Source organism: Zeus faber (assembly GCF_960531495.2).
Source record: "Zeus faber genome assembly, chromosome: 2".
Lineage (NCBI taxonomy): Eukaryota > Metazoa > Chordata > Actinopteri > Zeiformes > Zeidae > Zeus > Zeus faber.
In genome coordinates, this window is record NC_137189.1 from 18,086,244 (window position 1) to 18,108,530 (window position 22,287).

At 45.0% G+C, this 22,287-nt stretch overlaps 2 protein-coding genes across 2 annotated transcripts; one reads left to right on the plus strand and one right to left on the minus strand.

Annotated features, from left to right (window-relative positions):
* Window positions 1–1,001: 1,001 nt before the first annotated feature.
* LOC307227434 (macoilin-1) lies at window positions 1,002–8,342 on the minus strand (the record flags this gene model as incomplete). The annotated part of the gene is made up of 11 exons (XM_079996745.1): window positions 1,002–1,192; window positions 1,736–1,910; window positions 3,461–3,587; window positions 4,180–4,350; window positions 4,483–4,641; window positions 4,787–5,282; window positions 5,781–5,959; window positions 6,154–6,277; window positions 6,522–6,648; window positions 6,754–6,895; window positions 8,266–8,342. The coding sequence occupies 11 exons, from the start codon at window positions 8,340–8,342 to the stop codon at window positions 1,002–1,004; spliced, it is 1,968 nt and encodes a 655-aa protein (XP_079852871.1).
* Window positions 8,343–10,662: 2,320 nt separating this feature from the next.
* On the plus strand, window positions 10,663–17,703 carry LOC307247250 (cysteine-rich venom protein-like; the record flags this gene model as incomplete). The annotated part of the gene is given in 9 exon segments (XM_080023357.1): window positions 10,663–10,690; window positions 12,252–12,320; window positions 14,401–14,501; window positions 14,865–14,959; window positions 16,547–16,685; window positions 16,849–16,926; window positions 16,930–16,937; window positions 17,330–17,412; window positions 17,576–17,703. Coding segments are annotated over 9 exon segments (729 nt in total).
* Between the last annotated feature and the right edge of the window lie 4,584 nt (window positions 17,704–22,287).

Below are 22,287 nucleotides of genomic sequence, written 5' to 3' on the forward strand. Positions count from 1 at the left end.
ACTGACCAAAAGTGGCGACATCCATTTCATGTGTATTTTTTTTTAGCTGTTTAAGTAACAATACGTGGTATTTTCGTATTCTTTACATTGTGAGTAAAAAAGGACTACAAAAACAGTACATAGCACTTCAATTCAAACACATTACTCTTTCACATTAAATAAGTGTTTCACTTCCCAGTTTTAAAGTAATGTATAGAGGCACAATAATTAAATTAGGAGAAACTTTCACAACCGTTATTTTTTGGTCAACACCGTGTGTTATCACCAGCCGCACTTTTAATTCATGGACGGAGTCAAAATTTCCGCCGACCAACACAATAGCAACTAATACGTCCAGTACTCGCTTATCCACGCCCTCCCGTCTCGACGGTATAAGCAGTTTTTGGGGCCCGCATCACAAAATATACACCACACTGTTTATCACGGAGCTTAAGATAGAGACTGAGCACAACATGGCCTCAGTTTAATGATCTCCCTTACCTTCTAAATTCCTATCTCTCGCTATTATTCCCGCTAAGAACAATAATCCCATCGTTCCAAAACACTACTTATTCAATTTGTTGGGATAAACCAAAAAAAAAAATACAAAATAGTCACTTTGCTCAGTATCTTTCTCGGGAACAGGGACAATTGTGTCCTACAAAACATTACTTCTCTGTAAGTAAGTGTACTCCTGACGACAAACAATTCCCATAGTATTCAACAGAGACTTCCAGCGCTTTCGCGCAGGCCAGGGATTTGTAAACCTTCGATGACTAAAAATGCCTGCCTTTTAAAATCGGAAACTCTTTGAGGATGTCAAAGACGGAAATTCTAGCACCGGGGGCGTTGGTGGCCGTTGGCCTGTGATGGTCCGCACTCTGGCGGCGCTGCCCGTGAGGACGGCGGTCGAGGTTCGTGACATAACCGGCAAAGTGTTCTTTTACTTTTCCCCAGCGAGGGTTTCCACCCGAAGTACACGCTTGGTCCCCACCCGCGGGAGGACGGCCCGGGCGTGTCCTCTACTTCTTCAGACACTGGTACATCAGCGCCCGGGGGTTGAGGGCATAGCGCTCCGAGTTGATCAGCTTGGTGAGATAGTGCGGCACCGGCGGGCGCTGCGTCACGTACGACACGCCGGGACTGACGGCCATGACCTCGGCGATCTTCTGCTTCATCCCGCTGATCTCCCGGTCCTGCTTCAGCACTTTACCTGCCAGACAAGAGACGGAGGTGCGGTTCACATCACGCACAGCCAGCCGATCATTATTGCAAAAAATAACCCTCGGCAGGGTGATCAAGGCTGGTATCACACTGAAGGGGGTTATGTTGCAATAATGACCAGACATTAAGACTGAATATTGATTCAAAATTATTTTATAACTCGTATGCCTAGAGAAATAGTCCATAGCTACGCAGCAAATTATTCACCATAAAAAGAAATAATTTGCCCTATATATGACTAAATAACTATTTACTGATATTGATGTGAAATCGGACATATCCGCATTCAGCTGTTCAAGTCCTTCTTTGTAGTTTCTATGTAGTGTCACAAGATGTTATCGTCGGCAAGTGTGTGTGTGTATATATATATATATATATATATATATATATATATATATATATATATATATATATGAGGGGCGTGAATCCAGGCGGAGAGTCCAGAAATAACACGACCGCCGATGGCTGCCATCGACCAATCAGAACGGGGTATCCCACAGCGCCCACATGATAAACATAGTGAGCATTGAACCTTGTGCGATTTCCAGCTGTCGGCGGGCGTCTCCCAGCGCCGAGAACAAGTCCAATTTGATGCGGGTTTCGGCGCTCAGGTTGTACTCCAGATGCTGAGCTTTGTCCTGCAGGGCAGAGAGCGTGGACAGCAGCGCCTCCATGTCTCTCTCCACACAGCGGTACGTCTGCAGAGCCTGAGACCACAAATGCAAATGCAAAAAAAACCCAAAAAAACACGTGCTAAGAACAATAGACCGGTTGAGTGGAACAAACGCTGAAAAACGGGAAAAACCGAGACGAGACAAAGTTACAACTTCTGTGGCGACCACTTTGAGATGCTCGGCGCTTTGATTTCCTAAGCGTTCCTGAGTGGTTTGGTTTTTAGTGACGTTTGTTTTGTCGCACAATTTGGTTCAGTTCTCATCCCGCCGCTTAGGGAACCAAGGCGCTGCTCAAAAAAAATTTTTGCACACTGATGGTGAATTGAACCGCCGGCCATTCAAAAAACAAAGAGAACTGAGCATTGCCGCAATATTTGAAAGGGATGATTCTTTCTGTGTCGGCGATAATTCATAGTCAGCACTTTGGTCGTTTTAGGGAGGTGACCTGTGCGCCCATCGGCTTTGAGCTGTGCAATGCTTTTATGAAAGACCTGGCTTCTGTTACGGCATGCATCATGGAGTGTATGCGACCAAAATGGAACTGAACACGATATGCAAAACAATGACCCCACCCATAAATATATATATATATATATATATATATATATATATATACACATACACACACACACACACACACACACACACACACGTAGAGCACCATATCAATGTGGTGACAAAGAAGCACATGTTGATTTCAGGCCAAAATAATCAATCATATCAAAACAAACCTTCCAAAAACAACCCCCTTCCCCCCAAATCAAATCCCCTTTACCTCTAAAGACGGATTTACACCGAATCCAAAAACACACCCGACAGTTGGATCCTTCCCCCTAGTGGCCGTCAGATGCGTCGCATTGAGCCGACTTTCCTGTCAGATCGGCCACAGCAATGTACTCTTCTCTTGCAACTTTTTTTTTTTTTTTTTTCCCCTCATTTTCCAAACCTTGGCTTTGAATGAAAGGGTGCTTGTGTTTGAAAAGAGCTCCAAAAAAATTATTTACATCTGTCTTTTTTTTTTTTTTTTATACACAGAATTAATTCATAAAATAGAAGATTTATTAATGTTGATTAAAGGCAACATCCAACATTAATTATATATAGTAGATCTATATATACTGTGTACATCTTATGTTACTTGCAGTTTAAATTACTTTAAACGTTGCCTAGCGGTTGCTTAGAAACGGGGACTTCCAGTCGTAGTGTCGGTCTGAACATTTTTGCAAGAGTTGAAAATGTTCAACCCTTCCCAGAGCCTCGTTCGGATACGATATCTGGCCACCGCAGTGAGGAATCCAGCTCTCCATAGGAATGAATGGACTGCCAGTTTGTTCCCGTCGTTTGTCGGATTCAGTGTAAAGCCGGCTCAATACATTGACAAAGAGAACACACACACACGAGAAATCATAACCAACCACTCCAAACCAAACAGAAAAACGCACCACAACCAAACAAAAAAAACAAAACAAAAAAAACAAAACACAGACGACCAGTGTACTGGACCACGGCCAAACTCACAGACAATAACAACTAATTCACACAATTCCACAAGGCCATTCTCAAGTAGAGTAAGGAAAAGATACCTCAACATCTCTCTCTAGATCTACCACTCGACCCTCTTTCACTTGACACTCCAGCTGCAGTTGTTTGTACTCTGTCTCTAGATCTTTAACCCTTTTCCTTAACATTTGGGTTTCACAGTGTTCCTGCCTGGTGTGGGGGAGACGGGGGAGAAAATGCAGATTTGAGGCGTGGGGGGCTGAGGTGGGTGCGCCCTGGTTTGAGTTCACACAGAAAGAAACATTTGCGTCTTGAAACCGGCAGCGGTTTGATCTGCGAGATACACGTGAATGACAATGGCTGAAAAAGCTGCAATGAAATGTGTTAGCATACAGTATTCAGAGGAAATACTCAGTAATGGACATCAAGAGGGTTTTCAGTTTTGGAGACTTTAAAACATTTCAAAGCAAATATCGAAAATAATTTAAAATAAAATAATCTGTATTTATGATATTTTTTTAAATTGTAATGATGAGGAAAAAAGATACACTATTACTTTATGCCTTTTTATATATATATATATATATATATTTTTTTTTTAATGTATATATTATATCACAAGTACTTTTACTTTGAGTGCTTTAAGTACATTTAAGAAAAAGTGCGTATATATATTTTTACTTAACTACAAATGACATTGTGGTACTTTCACTCTTACCAGAGTAATGTTGTGACAGGGTATTTGTACTTTTTACTAACTTAAAGGTCTGAGTACTTCCACTGCTGTCTAAGTGTGCGTTACCGGTTTGTGAAATTCTTTGCTGCGTTGGCTGCCTCCTCCACTTTCTGAGCCTGAAGCTCAGCGAGTTGTTTCTCCGTGGAGAGTCTCGCCTCCGTCTCCGCTCTGGTCTTCTTCTCCAGCACTGCGCTGGTCTGCTTGTCCCTCTGCTTGGTTTTCGTCAGACACAAGACCCTGAAAGAGAGGCAAAGAGGAGGAGGAGGAGGAGGACGAAGGAGCCCAATTTGTTTAAATGGCTTGATGCAATGCCGGCTGCGACCCATAGGGGCAGCAAAAAAACGGGCTCTTATTTTGAAGCTCACTCACTTGCTTTGGAGCAGCACGTTCGACTGCCTGAGCAGCGACACCTCCGGTCTCAGACTCCTTTCTCCGTTGGTCAAGTTGCAGATGTGGCTTCGCAGCTCCTGCTCGGTCTGCCTGCTGGCCTGCAGCTCCCCCTTCAGCCTCCGGAACTCCTGCTCCAGCCTAGCGATGAGCAGAGAGGTGGAGGAGGGAGAAAAGAGAGAGAGGGGGGGGCAACTATGAATGATGGGGTCCCTCCGCACTGTCCAATCCAGCCAATCACAGTCTTTAAAGGTTTAAATGCACAGAAACCGAAACGGGGTCCTACTTTGACATCTGTTCCAGGTGATGGTTTTGATTGGCGGCAGCCTTTTCCACTGTATCCGTGCTCGGACCGACTGCTGTTCTCGAATTGGACCTCTGCTTCTTCTCCGTCTTGCCCGTGGATGGCGAGGGGAGGTTGGCGTTGTGCCTGCGGGTTTTTGGTGACGGACTCTTTGCCACGTGTGCATTTTTGCCCCCTTGCTCCTCCAGAGGTAGATTCTCCTGGGGCGCTGAGAGTTCTGCCCCTGCTGCTGCCAACGCCACTCCCCCGCTGCCGCTGCACGGCCGCTCTCTGGACTCACCAGTATGGGGCTTGGACGGGGGAGGCCGCCGGGTGGGCTCGACCGATCGCACCTCCTGAGCGCCTTTCTCCGCCCCCACTGGTCTCCCCTCGCTGTGGATTTGGAGGCAGTCCACTGTGTGCGAGTCGTCGTGGGCCACCAGGGCCCCATTCTGACACTGGTATTGACTGAACTCCGGCTTGCTTTTCCATTTGGAGTCTGCAGACGCAAACAGGCAAACAAATCCCCACACTGTCCAAATGCTGCATGGCACATTCTGGTCTTTTGGAATAACCCCCCCCCCCAACATAGTTCAATGTTGGTGAATGACCATCAAATGAACACAGAGTCAAGTCAAACCAAATTAATATCATCACAAAGGATGAACCCTTAATGTTTATTTTATCCTAGAACTTTGCTCTGTGGTGACGTGTTCAACTATGAAGTGTTATTCTCTTACACAGATGATTGTCCCCAAAAATAAATCGAATCTCACCCCTCAGCTCTCGCAAATGACTTATTGACGAAAAATATAACGCAAGATGGGCCAACCATCCCTCCATTTGCACCAACGATGGTGGATAGACACTCGCACAATCGCAGCCAACAACCACAACAATGGTTTAATTTGTGCTTATGGCAACGTATTATCTTCCTGCACTAATCAAACCAGCGGCAAGGGTAAATAACTGGCTGCGCCGCCTGTGTTGTACTTACTTCCGCTGCCATCTGTGACAGTTTTGGGGTACAGCTGCAGGCCCAGGGGGAGGGAGTGTTGGAGGACGTGCATGTGGAAGTCGTTCTCGCTCTGCACCGCTTTCTGTGTGCGCAGCTTGAAGATGTTGGTGAAGTAGCAAGTGGCGTCAAACCCCAGATACACCACGGGGTACCCAATGCTGAGCGCAAAACAGAGAGACAATTACACAGGATGGGACATTTTAAATCACCAGTTCCTCTTTGCATGTCTAAAAAAAAAAAAAAAAAAGACTTTAGATGGATCGCCCATTTTGTGTGCTTGGGTGTGTGTGCTACAGGTAAAACAACTAAAACAACAGTCCATTCAGAATTCACCTTTGCTCACTCCACTCACCAGTGTGCGGCGAAAAGGTGAGACAGATTTGCGCTGGAGTTTTTCAGGTCTTTGAGTCTGAGTGAAGCCTCTGTATATACAAGCAGAATCCACAAAGACACTGTGGATATACAGATGCCCTTCTCTGAAAAGAAACAACACGTTGTAGGTAAATATTGATATAGCCGTGTGTGCGCAGGTGACAGGAGTGGCTACAAAAATACTCAAGAGAAATCACATTTCCACTGAGGCATGAGTGATAATATACTGAACATTTGAATGCCTAATACAGATAAAAAGGTAAGGTAAAGTATGTTTTTTTACCATAATTTTGACATTTCAACAACATTCAAATTCAAGTATTCAAAAGTAACAAACTAGAAACTCACCTGTGTGCCAGATGTAATTGAATAACACATACGTACTGGCCACAAAGAACAGCCAGTGCAACGGTACGAAAATCAAGCAAAAGATGTCCAACGTGAACGCAGCGCAAACAAACACAACACAAATCACCTGCAAACAAAGAGAGCATTTATTTTTTAATAGAACGTTTGTAGGTGATCATTGTAGGTGAAAACGGTCACTAGTGACTGTGGCATGAAAACACTCGAGTCTCACCAGTCCGTGGCAGTGGAACGTGGTGTAGACGCTGCCGAAAAATAGCCAGCATGGCCACAGGTATTCCAGTCGGAATTCCAGCACGAAGTCGGCCAGGAGCACCAGCGTCCACATGATCATGAATTTCAGAAAAGTGTAAGCGCTGCAAAACACACGGTAGAACGGTGTGAGCAACCGGCATTTCTCATGCCTTCCATTGGTCTTGGCTGTTTAATTGTTCCGTTCAATTTAAAAAAAAAACCCTGTGAGCGGTGCAATAAAACATTTCAAACATTACACAGAAGACACAAGTCCACCCCGCCAGGGTAGAAACCATTCTGGGTTTATTGTCGACCAGTTTAATAGTAAGCAGGGAACAGATCTGTTCTATTTTTGGCTCACACAATGCATACGCTTGATCATTTGTGCAATAACTAAGATTATATTGTTTGCCTTCTGATGTAAAAAGAATCAAATGGATTGAATGCTGTGATTCATCAGTCATTTTGTTAGACTGCTGTGAGCCACGAAGGAGCTGTGGTTTTCCTCCTTTGTTCTGGGTTCATCTATAGGCTACTATCATCAGATCGCCGCCTCTTTGTTTGGTAACCATGGCAATAATTCATCCGCCAGGGCAAGAAAGTGCGCGTCACAGGAGCCTTCAGGCAACAAATAAGTTCAAATGTATCTCCTGATATACGATGATATAGTTTGTTATTGCTGATTTTAGCCAGAAGTGTCATTCGATTTTGACAAGTTTTGTTTTATGAATTTGCTGTTCTAGGCAACATAAAAAAAAAACAGGGCTGTATATTTGAGATGAACTGCAACTGCCACAGGAATAAAAACAGAAATGTAAATGTTGACATTGAAGAGAAGAGTGTATTGAGAATGTGAAAGGGGGAAAAAAATCCAAGAGTAGCGCTGTGGGAAATCATTTTTCTGTCTAGACTCAGTCTAGACGCGCTGTCTGCGGTTTAAAATCTTTTGGGCGTAAATTAAATCTTTTTTGGGGGTGGGGGGGGTCTACTAATAAAAAAGAAAAATAATAATAACCATGATGATGATGATGATGACTATCATGATGGTGATGATGACAATAATAATAATAATAATAATAATAATAATAATAAAGGAAAACAAGGTGATTTCCCAACTTTTGCATTCAATAAGACCAATATTGCCCCTCAGAACAGAGGAATTGAATATCCAACAGCCTGGAAATAAGCAGGCCCATCTTAACTTGCACAGCTGCAATATGCATGACACTACATAAACAATGTGCGCCGATTAAGTCACCAAGTCCCTTAATCTGGACACAATCGGGAAGACTGCATTCTATTGCAGGGCAGGGCGAATGCATGCAAGAGGCTGACTTTGGAGAAAAGCACAATGTGAGCGCAGGTGAGAGCAGATGATGGTGATGGTGGTGATGATGGTGGTGGTGGTGGTGGTGATGATGATGGCCACATTGCACAAAGAGCGCACAACAACAAAAGCACTTGCGCCCTGCGATGCGTCATCTCGCCGTACCTCTCCGACAGCCGCTCCGTCAGCTTGATCTTCTTCATTTTCCGGAGCCTGTTGGCGTCCACATGGCGTTTCTTCATCTTATGGCCGCTGATCCCCTCCGCACCGTGGCACCGCCGAAGCGCGGCTGTACAGAAAACGGGAGAAAATCTCCTTATTGGGGGGAGACGCTCGGGCTGGTGTCGGGGAACAAACGGAATCTCAGGAGGCTGCCCACGGCGCATGCGCGACCCCCGGTGCACCGGCGCTTCTCAGACGCGCGATGGGAGCAAATCTGCAGCTGGACAACGAGGTGGTTCAGAAATGACCAAAAATACGTGGAAAAATATAGTGTATATATTTGAGCACACTTAAGTACGTACCTCGAACACAGCGAATACTGCTTAAGTGGTTTCAATTCAACATGGCATCTGTATTAATTATGAATAAATGATACCAAATATACTAAGCGTACTTTCAGATGACAGACATGATACAGTATATGTATATATATAAACATATACACATACATTATATACATATGTAAACCTACAAGATGACAGCGTTTCAAAAATGTGTTTGGTTTTGTTCTACAACAATGTAAAAAAAAAAGAAAATCAACCCTGCCACCCGCAGTGGGGTGCCAAGTGTGGATTCAAATACCATTCATAATCTAAATTGGATTAAAATCCGATTTGATTTTAACTTTGTAGCAGAAAAAAAACAAACACATTTTTGCAGGTTAACATATATAAGTTCGAGAGATTTCAGTGGACCCTAAACTGAGATATTGACCCTTGAACCCTGACCAGAGGTCACTTTAGAAGTCCTATATCTCAGTAATTTAAAAACCTGCGAAAATAGGGTCAACAGTTTTGGACAGCTCTGTACATGTACTTTTAGGGGGTGGTAGTGTCAATAGGGGCACCACTTAAAATGGCTTAACTTATAATTCAGGGCTTTGCAAATGACATATTTAAATTCTGACAACACAGATATATTCTCCGACAAAATTAACTTCTAATAACACATGCATGTCATTTTTCATCCATACCTTCTTTTCCTTTATTAGGTTTATAATAATATAACTACCTTACCCTTGTGACAATTCCATCAAGATGCATCACAAAATGTTGCGGAATTGTAGTTTCTGTAGTTTCTAGGATTAAGGCTTTAGTGTTAGAGTTTCAAACATTTATAAAAATTGCGTAAATATTTCGCAATGTATATACAAATTTATTTTTGCTCCTGTAGAAGCTACAAGTCTGTATGATATCAACCTTGTTTTAAGTAATAAAAAATTATTTGCGAGTCAAGTTAAAGTTCAAGAGATTATTTGTGACATGCATATACATACGGTCATACATATATGCAGTGAAATGTCACTACCCATAATCCTAACTGTAACAGTGATGTCTCTGATTGGTGGAGCTCGCTGGTCCACAAACACTGATATTTATATCCAGTTAAATTGTATCTACGAATGAAATTCATACTGAGGAAATGACCCTATATCCCTATTCTCGCCCAAACCTTGAATTTACTAGACTATTCAGAAAAAAGCGAACCCACTATCCCACTATTATTTTGTGCTAGTCAGAACAGAATTTAAACCCATGCATTTAAAATCTTCATATGTTCATGCCCCTCATTCTATGTTGCAAACATATGGTTGACAAATAAAAAGAAACACTAAAATACTTAAGGAGGTTTGACAGCAAGGCTTTGCTGTAAAATGCACCTGTTGACAATGGAGAAAACTTGTGTTTACGTTTCGGTCCAATTTTTTGTTAAATAAATGACTTGATTTGATCTTTAAAATGTCTCCCCATTTGTCATGGCCCTACGAGCCAGGTCATTACAAATCCAATTGTACATGTAAGTTATCGAAAAATAGCAAGTGTACATTTATGAAAAATGTCATTCAACACAGGTGATGTGCTTGGATGCCACAACAAACAATCGTGCATCAACAGCATTTCCTGCCTTCAAAAAAGCTTGAGGGGCATGGCATGCCCTCGGGGTAGGTATTTGCAAGCTGCAATGTACAGACACAAACATGATGGATGTTTGTTGTATTTTCAGAAAGAACGTAAATATAGACTCACGGCTTATAATTTGAAATGTTTACCAACACCAACACTCTCAATACCCTCCATTACATTACCTGCTTGTACTGATCACGAGTGGTCAGAGCCTTTACACTGAACACAACAAGGTTTATTCATTTCATCTTTATGTCACATGTATAGATACATACACACAGACACACTTTGACAGAGAATGCAACACTTCTGTTCTGTGTGCTGTACTTCACTGAGATATATTATTGCTATATTCATAGGATTGAACGTTTGTGGCGGGATGTCACGACATGTGTGACATCAAAATATTACGCATAACACACTCCACAGCCAAAAGATGGATCTACTCCATGTGTCCTCCAGAGGTACAGGTCGGTCTCATGACTTTTTCAAGCTTCAAGATTCAAGAGGTTTATTTGTCACATACATTCACTTTCATTCACTTTCATACATATATGCAGTGAAATGTCAATGCAACACACCCGGTGATTACACACAATATGTTCTAGACTGAACACAGCAGCTACCTAAGAATTTCTACTTTACCAACGTACTGATTCCTAAAACGTAATGCAGTAAGTTGAATACTACAGAATAAAATAAAATAAAATAAATAAGAACTCAAGGGTAATGCAGGGTGAGGGTACAAAATAGATAAAGGGAATAGGCTTATGTATATAGGATAGACTTATGTATATGGGAAAGGCTATTTATGTATATACAGATATGTGCATTAAAGTTGCATGTGAATAAAGTGAGGTAGTGTTTGTGAGATATACAGCACAGTATACAACAGTATGGCGCAGCAATATGGTAACACCGAACAACCCAGAACAGTGACACAGTATGTGGTACAGTATGCTACATACAGTACAGTAGGTAGTGGAGACTATGTGTGTGGTTCAGTGAGGACCCCTGGTGAGGTCAGCATTGACAGTTCTTATGGCTTGTGGGAAAAAACTCAGTCTCAGTCTCTCTGTTCTCGCCGTGTGGCTTTGGAGGCACTTGCCTGACCGCAGCAGCTGGAACAGTCCGTTGTTGGGGTGGTGAGGATCCTTCATGATCCTGTGGGCTCTGCTACTACACCTCCTGGTGTATAAGTCCTGCAGGGAGGGGAAGGTAGTTCCAGTGGCACGTTCAGCTGAACGCACCACCCTCTGCAGGGCCCACCTGTACTGTGCAGTACAGCTCCCAAACCAGGCAGTGATGTTGCCTGTCAGGATGCTCTCCACTGCTCCAGAGTAGAAGAACTTGAGGATCCTCACCGAGACCTAGATTTTCCTCAGCTGCCTGAGGTGGTAAAGACGCTGCCTCGCCTTTCTCACCAGAGTGTCTGTTTGTAAAGTCCATGTTAAATCTTCTGTGATGTGGACTCCCAGGTACTTGAAGCTGCTCACCCTGTCGACAGAAGTCCCATTAATCACCAAGGGTGCGTGCGTCCTCGGTTGTAATCCCCTCCTAAAGTCCACAATCAGCTCCTTTGTTTTGCTGACATTCAAGAGGAGGCTGTTGTCTTGGCACCAGAGTGACAGGTCAGTCACCTCCTCGCGGTAGGCCTTCTCATCGCCGTCGGTGATCTGGCTCACGTCAACGGTGTCGTCAGCAAACTTGATGATGGTGTTAGAGCTGGACCTGGCCACATAGTCGTGTGTACAGGGAGTACAGTAGGGGGCTGAGGAAGCAGCCCTGGGGGGATCCTGTGTTCCTTGTCCTTGGGATCCTTGGGGCGGAAAACAAGGAAGGCACTGGCCCTTCAACAGCATTGGATTGGTTAACAAATGTCTAATGTTCAAAAATACTGGGAAAAACATCAATGAATAAGATGTATTTACAAAAGGCGATTCAATATTTAACCTTTAAATTTATGGTGTATTTTCGAAGCTCACCTGTGAACACAGTGACCTACTCCTACCCTGTCCTTTACAGAACATCTTTTCGCAGTCCACCTGACATTCCTACCCAAACTGAAGGCAGACCTGGAGGCTTTTGTGGAAGGTTGGAACAACCACCCACTCAGAACAGAAGGTAACACAACTCCCGAGCAGATTTGGCATTAAGGAATAATGCTACGACAAATCGACCGGCCGGAGAATCCTGAGGCATTTTTTGGGGGTTTTTTTTTAACGACTCCCTACATTGGTGCAGTAAATAATGAATCCAAAATAAGCTGTTAATGTAGCTTTGAAATTGTCCACTGGACACTAGGCAGTGGAACACACTGGCTATGGAGAAGATGTGGATGGTGTGATAGTGGTCCCTGAATGTGAGTGTCCATTGAACAAACAGCAGCTTTAGCTGCTGATTGATCTAAAATGATGGAGACACTGGCATTAGAAACCTTTCCCTCTGATGTCGTGAATACGTGGTTCCTGCTTTTGTCGGGTGTTTGATGATTGGTTAAATGCCTTGATCTCAGCAATAAAGTTTAAAAAATAACATCTTCCCTGTTTGTAAACAGTAGAACAGAATAGAAACACCAAGCACAGCATATATATATATATATATATACATATATATACTGTATATATATTGGTTACAACCAACAAAACAAATTTTACATTTTCAGCAAGCAAGCAACACAACAACAATTTGAAAGGGTTAACCATACTGTAGGATGAAAATTAAAATTACAGACAAGAATACACAATCCATACCACAGTTGGTTATCAAGTTCAAGTTCAAGTTCAAGTTCCATACTGTAGGATGAAAATTACAGATAATGCCTAAGAATACACAATCCATACCACAGTTGGTTATCAATACATTTTCAAGCTTAATTTAAAGTTTTAGTCCATTATAACGCCAGGAAACGTGGACCTTGGAATGCTACCTTAGAGGAATCTTGTAATACGATTTCAGACACCCCTAAAGTGGACCATACCAATACACTGAATATCGCGCTCTGCAGCGGAGGCCGCGATCCGCAGCTCAGTGTGTTTTTAATGTCGATTTATTATTTGTTATTTATCTGTTTTCTAATTGAATGAAACAAAGTGCCCCGTGTGTAACAGTGCGTAATGGGTACACTTTCTCAGTCACTGCCTCCCCCCTCCTGACAATTGTGCTCCGGAACATGATTCAATGGATACATTTTCGTGACTATGAGCACGAAAAATCTTGAGACCGGGTTGTCTGGCCCTGCTGTTTTATTTCAATTATGTTATTTTGATTTGACAGATAAAGAGCTGCCGCATAAGGTGAGTCTTTTTCAGTCTCAACCAGTCATCCAAGTCTCCTACAGGATATCAAAGCAAAGTTCGTTGACTGCTCAGTCTTCATTGTTAAATGAATTAATAGATTCATAACGGTACATTTTTACCGAGATATTTTGCTCTGTTAAAAGCACACTTTAATTACAGACACACAAATCTGCTCTGTTAAAAAACACAAAAACGGACGTTCCATGAATCCTCATGGACATTTGCAGAATCTCTGAACTCTTATCACTGTTCCCAGTGTTAGTTTTACTTAATCTTATCAATGTTTCTTGTTTTTATTAGATATTATTTATTAATTTTGCTTATTATTGTAAACATTCAAAAAGAAACAGCCCCTTTTTTCATTCAAACTTCCATGTTGCAAAGCATGTACGTTCGGCAGGTGCCACACACGCAAACTATCTTAAGTTTGGTCATTCGTTGAAATCCAGTGTGCCCTTGTGCCTGTTCCTTTCTGACAGAGGGCGTCATGCGGGTATAAAACACGTCTCGGGAGGTTTCCCGGACGGTTCTGGAGTCAACCATGTCTACAGTACGTAGGCCTTCGCTTTCCTGTGCGCCCTGGGCCTCTCGGCAGCGCTGCAGGTGCCTGACACCTGGGCCGAGGACGATGCCGCAGCACTAAGTCCCACAGAAGACATCCAAATGACAATATATATATATAGACATGTTGAATAATATTTCCTTCTAGGCTCTCTTGTCTGTCTGAACGTCATGCCTGAGGGAGGGTGAGTGGATGATATCTTCAAATTATTACTCATCGACATACAGTTCTAATTCTACATCATTCAACACAAGACACCATGATTTATGACGTTTCACATGTCACCTCTTGGTTTGCTTACTTGTGTTTACAGGCACCATCCTGGCTTCTTTGTCAGACCAGCAAGAGATTATGAACAAGCATAACACCCTGAGGAGAGGAGTCCAGCCTACAGCTAGTAACATTTTGAAAATGGTACAAATCCAGTAACTAAAGTTATTGGAACATTGCAGCATATAATTACTGAAGCTCTGGCTTTTTCATTCAATTTATGTGATTTTTTATTTTTTTATTTTTTTTATTTTGGATATTTAAAATATATATACAGTATATATATATTTGATTTTTTTAAATATATATATTGAATCAAATATGAATAAAATATATACACATTTTAATAAAGTAAAACATTTTTCTATTTTTTCATTTTATCATTTATTTATGTTTTAAACAGGAAATATGTCCCTATTCTTTCTAGTCAGTACAAGGCTATGGCTACATAGCGGTTGTGTGCGATATGTGCAGATCCAACTGCCCTGTGCCCCATGTTCGCCACAGAGCTGGAACAGCGAGGCTGCAGGCAACGCTCAGCGATGGGCCAACACCTGCTCGATGAAGCGCAGCCTGCTCAGCTCCAGAAAGATCAGCAGTGAGTCTCTGCCTCGTAGCCAAAATAAAGACCAAGTGTGTATTCAGAGACACTGGTGCCTCATGCGTGCATATAGTAGGTTTCTCACCTATCACTTAATTTATCATCCTCAAGAGTGAGCCAATATTGACAACACATTTGATATTGTTCATACACAGGATCTATAGAGGTGTTTTATGGGTTACAGTAGGTGGCTATCCAAAAATGTTTGACTCAAGAGTTCAGTTGAGGTTGATTGAGCGATGTGGATAAGATGACCATCAGCAGTGCTTGAAGTGGGCCTGTAGCAGCTACTCTTCTACGTTTTACTATTTGGCGTACCGGGACTTTTTCTTGTGCACCGGCACTTCTCACAAGCTGCCAGTCCTCTGTTCTGCCCTTTCAAGTCGACAAATCATTTATATTTTATTGAGTTTGATTTTTTTGTTTTATTATCATGAAGGACAAATTGCAAGCTCTGGCTCCGGGTTGCCTTGACGTCATTGACCATATATGGACACAGGGGATTTCTTTAGATCGCGGGCGTCCATGTTTGTGTTTTCTATTTCGCAGCTTTTTGGTGGAAACGGCTAGTTTCACTATTCCACCAGTTTGGTTCCATCACTGGGAAAGGCTGCTGCTTCCCTGTTTCAGGTGGATTAGAAACTCCAAGTTTGCATCAGGTCGCGAGGCAGCAGGAAGTGATATCATAAATCTGTCATTCGATTTGGCGGTCCCCACCGGTCCTTGTGTTCACTAAAGAGTAGTTCCAACGACAGTAGACATGTTTTAAAATCTATACAAAGGGAAAGTTGTTCACCATCGTCGGTGCGCGCCACCATGTTTCCGTGACGTCAGGTCTGTTGTCTTGGTAAACTCAGGCGCGAGCGGTCGGCTCTGAAATTCCAATATAAATGGCTGTTCCTTTATACTTTTTCAAGTACGAGGTTGGATTTTTCAGAGTTCCGACTTCAGTGGAACACAGCATTTTCTGTTCTACACACGCGAAAGGGCCCTTACTTTTATATATTTCTTTATTATAAAGTAGATGTCATGATCTCCGCCTTCTTCTACTTTCCCCTCCCTCTCCTTACCTGTCCCATTAGCCCAGCTCTATTCACCTGCGCACACAGCTGTTCCAGATCTGCAATCTAACCCCTATATATGCCTCTCTCACCAGTCACCCATTGCCAGATTGTCTTCGATGCTTGCACCAGACTCTCCAGCGTTCTCCAGACTGATTCCCCCGCTACCGACTCTGCCTCGCTCCGACCACGTATCCTGCCTGCCCCCCGTCTTCTGTCTGCACTCCTCGTTATCGAACCTGCCTGTCCCCGACGATGTATCCTGCCTGCTCCCTGCCTGTCTTCCGTCCGCTCTACAAATAAAAGACATTACCAAATATCCCTGCCTGTCTTTGTGCTGCAATTGGGTCCTAACCACACCCGTTACAGTAGATGTATAACCCCCCTTAACATCTGGATTAAGGGGCGTACCGGCACTTATTTTTTATCACTTTGAGCACTGACCATCAGGTATAATGACCAGGCATAAAAAAAACTGAATAATCGTCTCACTGCTTCGCGTTACCATCTTCTCCGACCGCCGCCAGCGGCTGTGGGGAGAACCTGTACATGGCCAGCTTCAAGAATACCTGGAGCAACGCCATCCAGTCCTGGTACGAAGAGGTCAAGGGCTGGCGCTACGGAGTGGGATCCATCAACGGAGGAGTGATCGGACACTTCGCGCAGGTGCGGCAACACGGGCTAGATACGGATCATTTATCGTCTGTCAACTATTCTGTGACGACGAAGGCACTTTAAACTCATTCTCGTACATAATGGCTGGAAAAAACATGTGAATTCCATAAGCTCCTGCCTAACCTGCTGGTTCTTTCTCCTTCTGTGTGCGCAGTTGGTGTGGTACAGGTCCAACCAGGTTGGCCATGCCTACTGCCCAAACTCCATGTACAAGTATTTCTATGTGTGCCAGTAATGCCCACCGTAAGCAAAACCCATCATCCTACTCTTTTGCTTCAGTGTTTTGCACCTAATTTTATCTGGGAGTTTGCCGGGTAAGATTTCAGTGTGACGGCAATGTCGAGACGGGGGCTTCGCCACCGATTGAGACTATTGGCTTCGTCTCTGATCCGAAGAGGCCTTGGGCGTTCGAGGACACCGACGGAGCGCTCTCTTGATTAAAGCCCGGACAAGATCAATTAGACGACATCAAAATCGAGTCATCCCTCTCGCAGAGCGGGGTGTCTCTGGTGCAGCTTTCTGCGTAGCTCAACCTTAACAATCTCGAATCAAACCGCTCTACTTCAACTAAGTGCGTGTTGTGCTCACGTCTCCGTCTCTATGATTAATGCATGATGTTCTGGCCTACATTGCAGTGGGAACTACCAGTACACCCAACCCTACAGAGCGGGACCATCTTGCAGAGACTGTCCCAATGCCTGTGATAACAAACTGTGCAGTGAGTAACGCACGCACACACACACACGGAGCAAAAGCAAAAGTTTTGTGAAGAGGAAAGAGTCGGAGAGGAATGAATGTCTCTCGTCTTTCTTCTGTTCTTTTTGACTCTCTCTCTCTCTCTCTGTCTCCCACTCCCTCTCTCTCCTCGTTCACCCCCACAGCCAACCCCTGTCCCTACGCTGATAAGTACAGCACCTGCCCCGACCTGGCCAAGCAGTGGGGCTGCAGCAACAAGGACGTCGGCTCCTGGTGCGTCGCCACCTGCAAGTGCGCCACTCAGATTATTTGATCGGCCGTTCGAATGTTTCACCCCGGCGAATCATGACATCATACCTCAATAAAGATCAGCGTGTTTAAAATCTCATCCCTTATCCTTTCATGTTTGCTGTTATCACTTGTGTAGAACGGTAATAAAGAAATAATGTGTGGATTGTTGCTACAGTATCATTGAAATTGTCGGAAGGGAATTTTCCTGCTTCATTCTCGCGAGCGCCGTGCAGAACCATTTATGTCAGGGAAAGATTACATATCCTGCATAGGTTTGGCAGGTTACCTCTGGGGACGCACCGCGCCCGATGCCTCACAGGGGCGGCGCCTCCTCACGCTGTGCATTTGAAGGTGTAAGGTCAATGCAAAGAGGAAGAGGACCCACCTGATAAGGCGGCTCTGGCCGCATTGGAGCGGAAAAGGTTTCGCTCGGCGGAGACAATGGAGTTTCCCCGACACCACAACTGGGGCGGCGACGCCTCCCTGCATCCTCCGTGTATCGCCATTATACCAGTTGTTTTGTTGGAGCGTTTTAAACAGTGCTTCAGCTCAGGCCCCTCCTGGTTTTTCCCGTCCTGCGTTATTTCTGGAAGTAGCAATCGTGGTCTAATTCATATAGGTTTATAATACCAAGTGCTTTAGTGTTTTTGGCAACAGTTCTCCACATCTGGATCACGAGGTCAAACCCTCCTCCTGTCTGCACAGTAGGCTCCTGGCTTTGTTTGGGGGAGTCTGATAGTTTGTCAAAATACAGCTGGGTCCACTGGACTTCATTAAGTCCAGTCTGAATCTGGGATTTCTCTTTTTGTTTTCCACGTCACACAGCTCACGAGCAATGTTTTGATTGACCGTCGCCGCATTCTCCGCTCGCACCTCATCTCAGATTTCCTATTGCCAAAATTACACACGCACGCTATTGTGTTGGAATTAAGTTCCCTTTCCAGGCGATAGCAAGCCTCTTTCTTTAATAATAAACACCGGGAAATTCAGGGAGCTGGGAATAGAAGGTGACATATAATCGCTCACAATAGTAAATCCATATACAGTATCTCCTCACGTTCAACGAAAAAGGGAAAGGAAATTCCTGCCCGAATCATCAGAAACGAGGCTGTCGGCACGATGCCCACGAGGTCAAACGAGAAAGCGTAGAATAAGAGAGCCAGCCGGACAAACCTGATTTTATTTTTTTTGGAGGGAAAAGAAGAAGGAGGGGGGGGGGTTAAGTGTTATATTCCCCGGCCGAAGGGGGAGATAAGGGAGATGAGTTTTTCCCCAGCCGGTGGGGGCCGGAGATAGCGGAGGACGCGGGGCTTGGCACGCATGATAAGCCCCGGCCATGCCGTCCTGTGGGGGCTTATCGAGCCCGGCCAGCGAGCTTCAACGGTTAGAGGCCAGAAAAAAAACATTGTGTGTTTACAGTTTGAGTTTGGGCGTCAGTTTGTCCTTCTCAACAGCAGCGTCCGTTACAGAAACATATTTCACGGTTTGATCAATTTGTTTGATTGACAACGGGGGACAGATTTAGACGGGGAGGGAAGGTTAAGATAAAGATGACACGTTTGCCCCGCCTACTCATTTTTCTATGTTATTAATGTTAATGTTATGTTCATTCTTTGGGTTATTAGTGTAGTAGAGTAGAAGATGTCTGAGATGAGACATTGGGGAGACATTTTTCTCTATCTGCTGATCCGTCCATCCGGACCCCGGGTGATCCAATTTGTCCGAGGTCGTTATCTGCCAACTTGGCCGTTCTGAGGGCAGACTCCAGACAGAGGGGTGGAGGAACTTTCAAACACAACGTGTCTGTGTCGTTATTTGGTATTTTTAGTTCTAGGTATTTTTATTTTTTTAATCTGTATTCACTGAATGCATGTGTCATGTGAAAATCATTCTTGGTATTTGGACACTTCAGCTTGGAAGTTAGTGAGCATTTTAACCCAAGTGCTGTACTTCAGTACAATTTTGAGATACTTATACTTTACTAGAGTGGTTGAGTGGTTTTAGGGGATTTTTGCTAAAACTTTTACCCCACTGCATTCCAAAGCAAATATCTCACTTTTGACTCTGCTACAGACAGATGCAGGTACAGAAGATCAAGGTGAAAAGCTGCTGTGTTTTCACCTCTCTTTCTCTCTCTCTCTCTCTCTCTCTCTCTCTCTCCTTCGCTCCTGACAGCAAGGCTGGGCTCCAACTACAGACTGCACACCACTGTTATTATCTATATGTTTGTCTGAAAAGACAAATCACTTTTGGTTTTGATAAATGCCCAGCTAAGGCTGCCCTTTGTTCCATGTCTCCTCCCCGCAATCTTACAGAGGCTTGTTACAGTGGCGCAGTCGGCAGGATAGATGGATGGACCTGCATGAGGACCGGGTGAATCAAGCTCTTCACGGCCTGGTGGAGATCCAGGAGTGCCAGGCCGCCCTCAACTGCCAACAGCTGCTGGCAATACAACAGCAGACACAGGCCCTGGCGGAGCTGACTCGACTAACACAACGAAAATCAGCTCTCCTGCAATGGCTGAGCCCTGACCGTCTGCCTCCGATCGATGTATCCCAGATGATGGAGGGGGTGTAACATCGAGGTGCCCATTGGGCACACGCTGCGACGTGTATGGGCACTTGACACTCACGCGGGGTGGGGTGTCTGGTTGGCTGCGGCTGGTGGGGCGGGCCTCCCCCTTGTGCGGGGCATGGGTGGGCATGGGGGTCCTGCCGGCAGGCCCATGGGGCGGCCGGCTTGGGTGGGGTGTCGGTTTATCGCCGTGGGGCCGGGATTGGATGTATGTGTGCACCCCTGGGGTGCGGGGTCTCCTTGTTCTCCCTGGGACTGGGTCATGCTCCTCGGGGCTGCGCGTGGGGGTTGCTCCATGGCCCTCTGGCTTCTCTGGGGCCCGGGGGTCTTCTGTGGCCGCAGGGCAGGTACTCGGGGTTTACTGTAGCTGTAGGGTGTCCACAGGGCTGCGGAGTTCGGGGGGGCTTCGGGGCCCCCTCCGCTGCGTGGAGGCGCCGCGACATATTACCGACCTTCTACACCAATACCAATGGGGATAAGTCATGTACACCCACCGGTGGACAGCTTACACACACACACACACACACGCGTGCACACACACACACACACACACACACACACATGCGGTCCCATCACACATGCACATACCATCACACCTGCTTCAAGTGCACCCCAGCACCCTTTCCTTTCCTCCCTCATTTACTGCCATATTTATGACAGGAAGAGGCCACGTGACCAATTGTAGTTCCAGTTTTCCTGGACCTAATTCACTGTTTTTCAATACATGGGGTGCTGGCGTTTGCATCGGCCCGGACCCCTCTGCTTGAAATGTCCACTTATGAGTCAAGGAATCCACGTCGTCGGCAAGCCAGACCACTCTCCCGGTCTGAAAGGGACTTATAGTATTCTGGTAAGGATACAAGGGGATACACACCAGGCTCTGTTGGATTCAGGTTATACGCAGACCCTAATCCACCAATGCCTGGTTTGCCCCTGGGCCCTCATGGAGGCATCGTGGGTGGAGATAAGGTGTGTGCATAGGGATATTCTCAAGTACCAAGTACTACCAGTGGAAATTCACTGTCAGCGAAAATAGCATAGAGTCTGCGGTTAGCTCCCGTCTCACGTTATTAGGGACTGATTGGCCGGGGTTTAATATGCTAGTTAGGGAGGTAGTGGCAGCACGTTCATGATCAGCGGAGACATGTGAGTGGATGCTCAGTGGAGACGCAGGGCCGTCCGATGCATCTGGGAGGAGAGAGCCAGGGCGGCCTCCGAGAGCGAGCACTCAGGCGCCAAAGCTCAGACTGATGGCAGATTTCCCCCTTGAAAATTTGTGTGACGACACCTTGCGCTCAGCCATGTGATGAATGGATGAATGAACTGGGGCAGCTCCCATTACCCGTATTTCTGAATGCTCCAGGATAAACTATACAGGGCGAGTTGTGACACTCAAATAGAGGAGAAGGTTAGGCAATTGCTCGTGCCAATGGGAAATGGTTTTCCAGGCGGCTCATCACAATCGTATGGCCGGTCACCTCAATTATGGGAAAACACTGAACCGGATAATGGCCGTTTCTATTGGCCGGGAATTCGCACAGACGTGCGACAGTGGTGCGCGTCCTGCCACCAATGGAGGGGTTAGCTGTTGGCTGGGCAGTTCCCTCAGCTGGGCAGTGGGGGTATGTGGTAGTGGGAGGTGCTGTTGCTGCCACCTGCCGGTGGAGAGAGCCATCCCTGGCAACCAGAAAGGGACGCAGCTGCTGGAGATTGAAACGATTAGCAGAGTGTTTAGGAGCTGCTGTGATTTCACCTCTTCCTCGCTCTCCTGACAGCGAGGCTGGGCTCCCACTCCAGACTGCACACAAGAAGTTATAATTTATACGCTCGTCTGAAAAGACAAATGTTGTGCCTTTTGGTTTAAATAAATGGCCAGCTAAGGCTGCCATTCATCCCACCTATCTCCTGGTCCATCTCTACCCCGCACCCAACAGAGACTTAAAAAAAACCTTTAAGTTTGAGATTGCCAGTAATAAAAGGAAACGGTAACAGAAGTGTCAGCACTTTTAAATAGAGGTTAATACATCAAGAG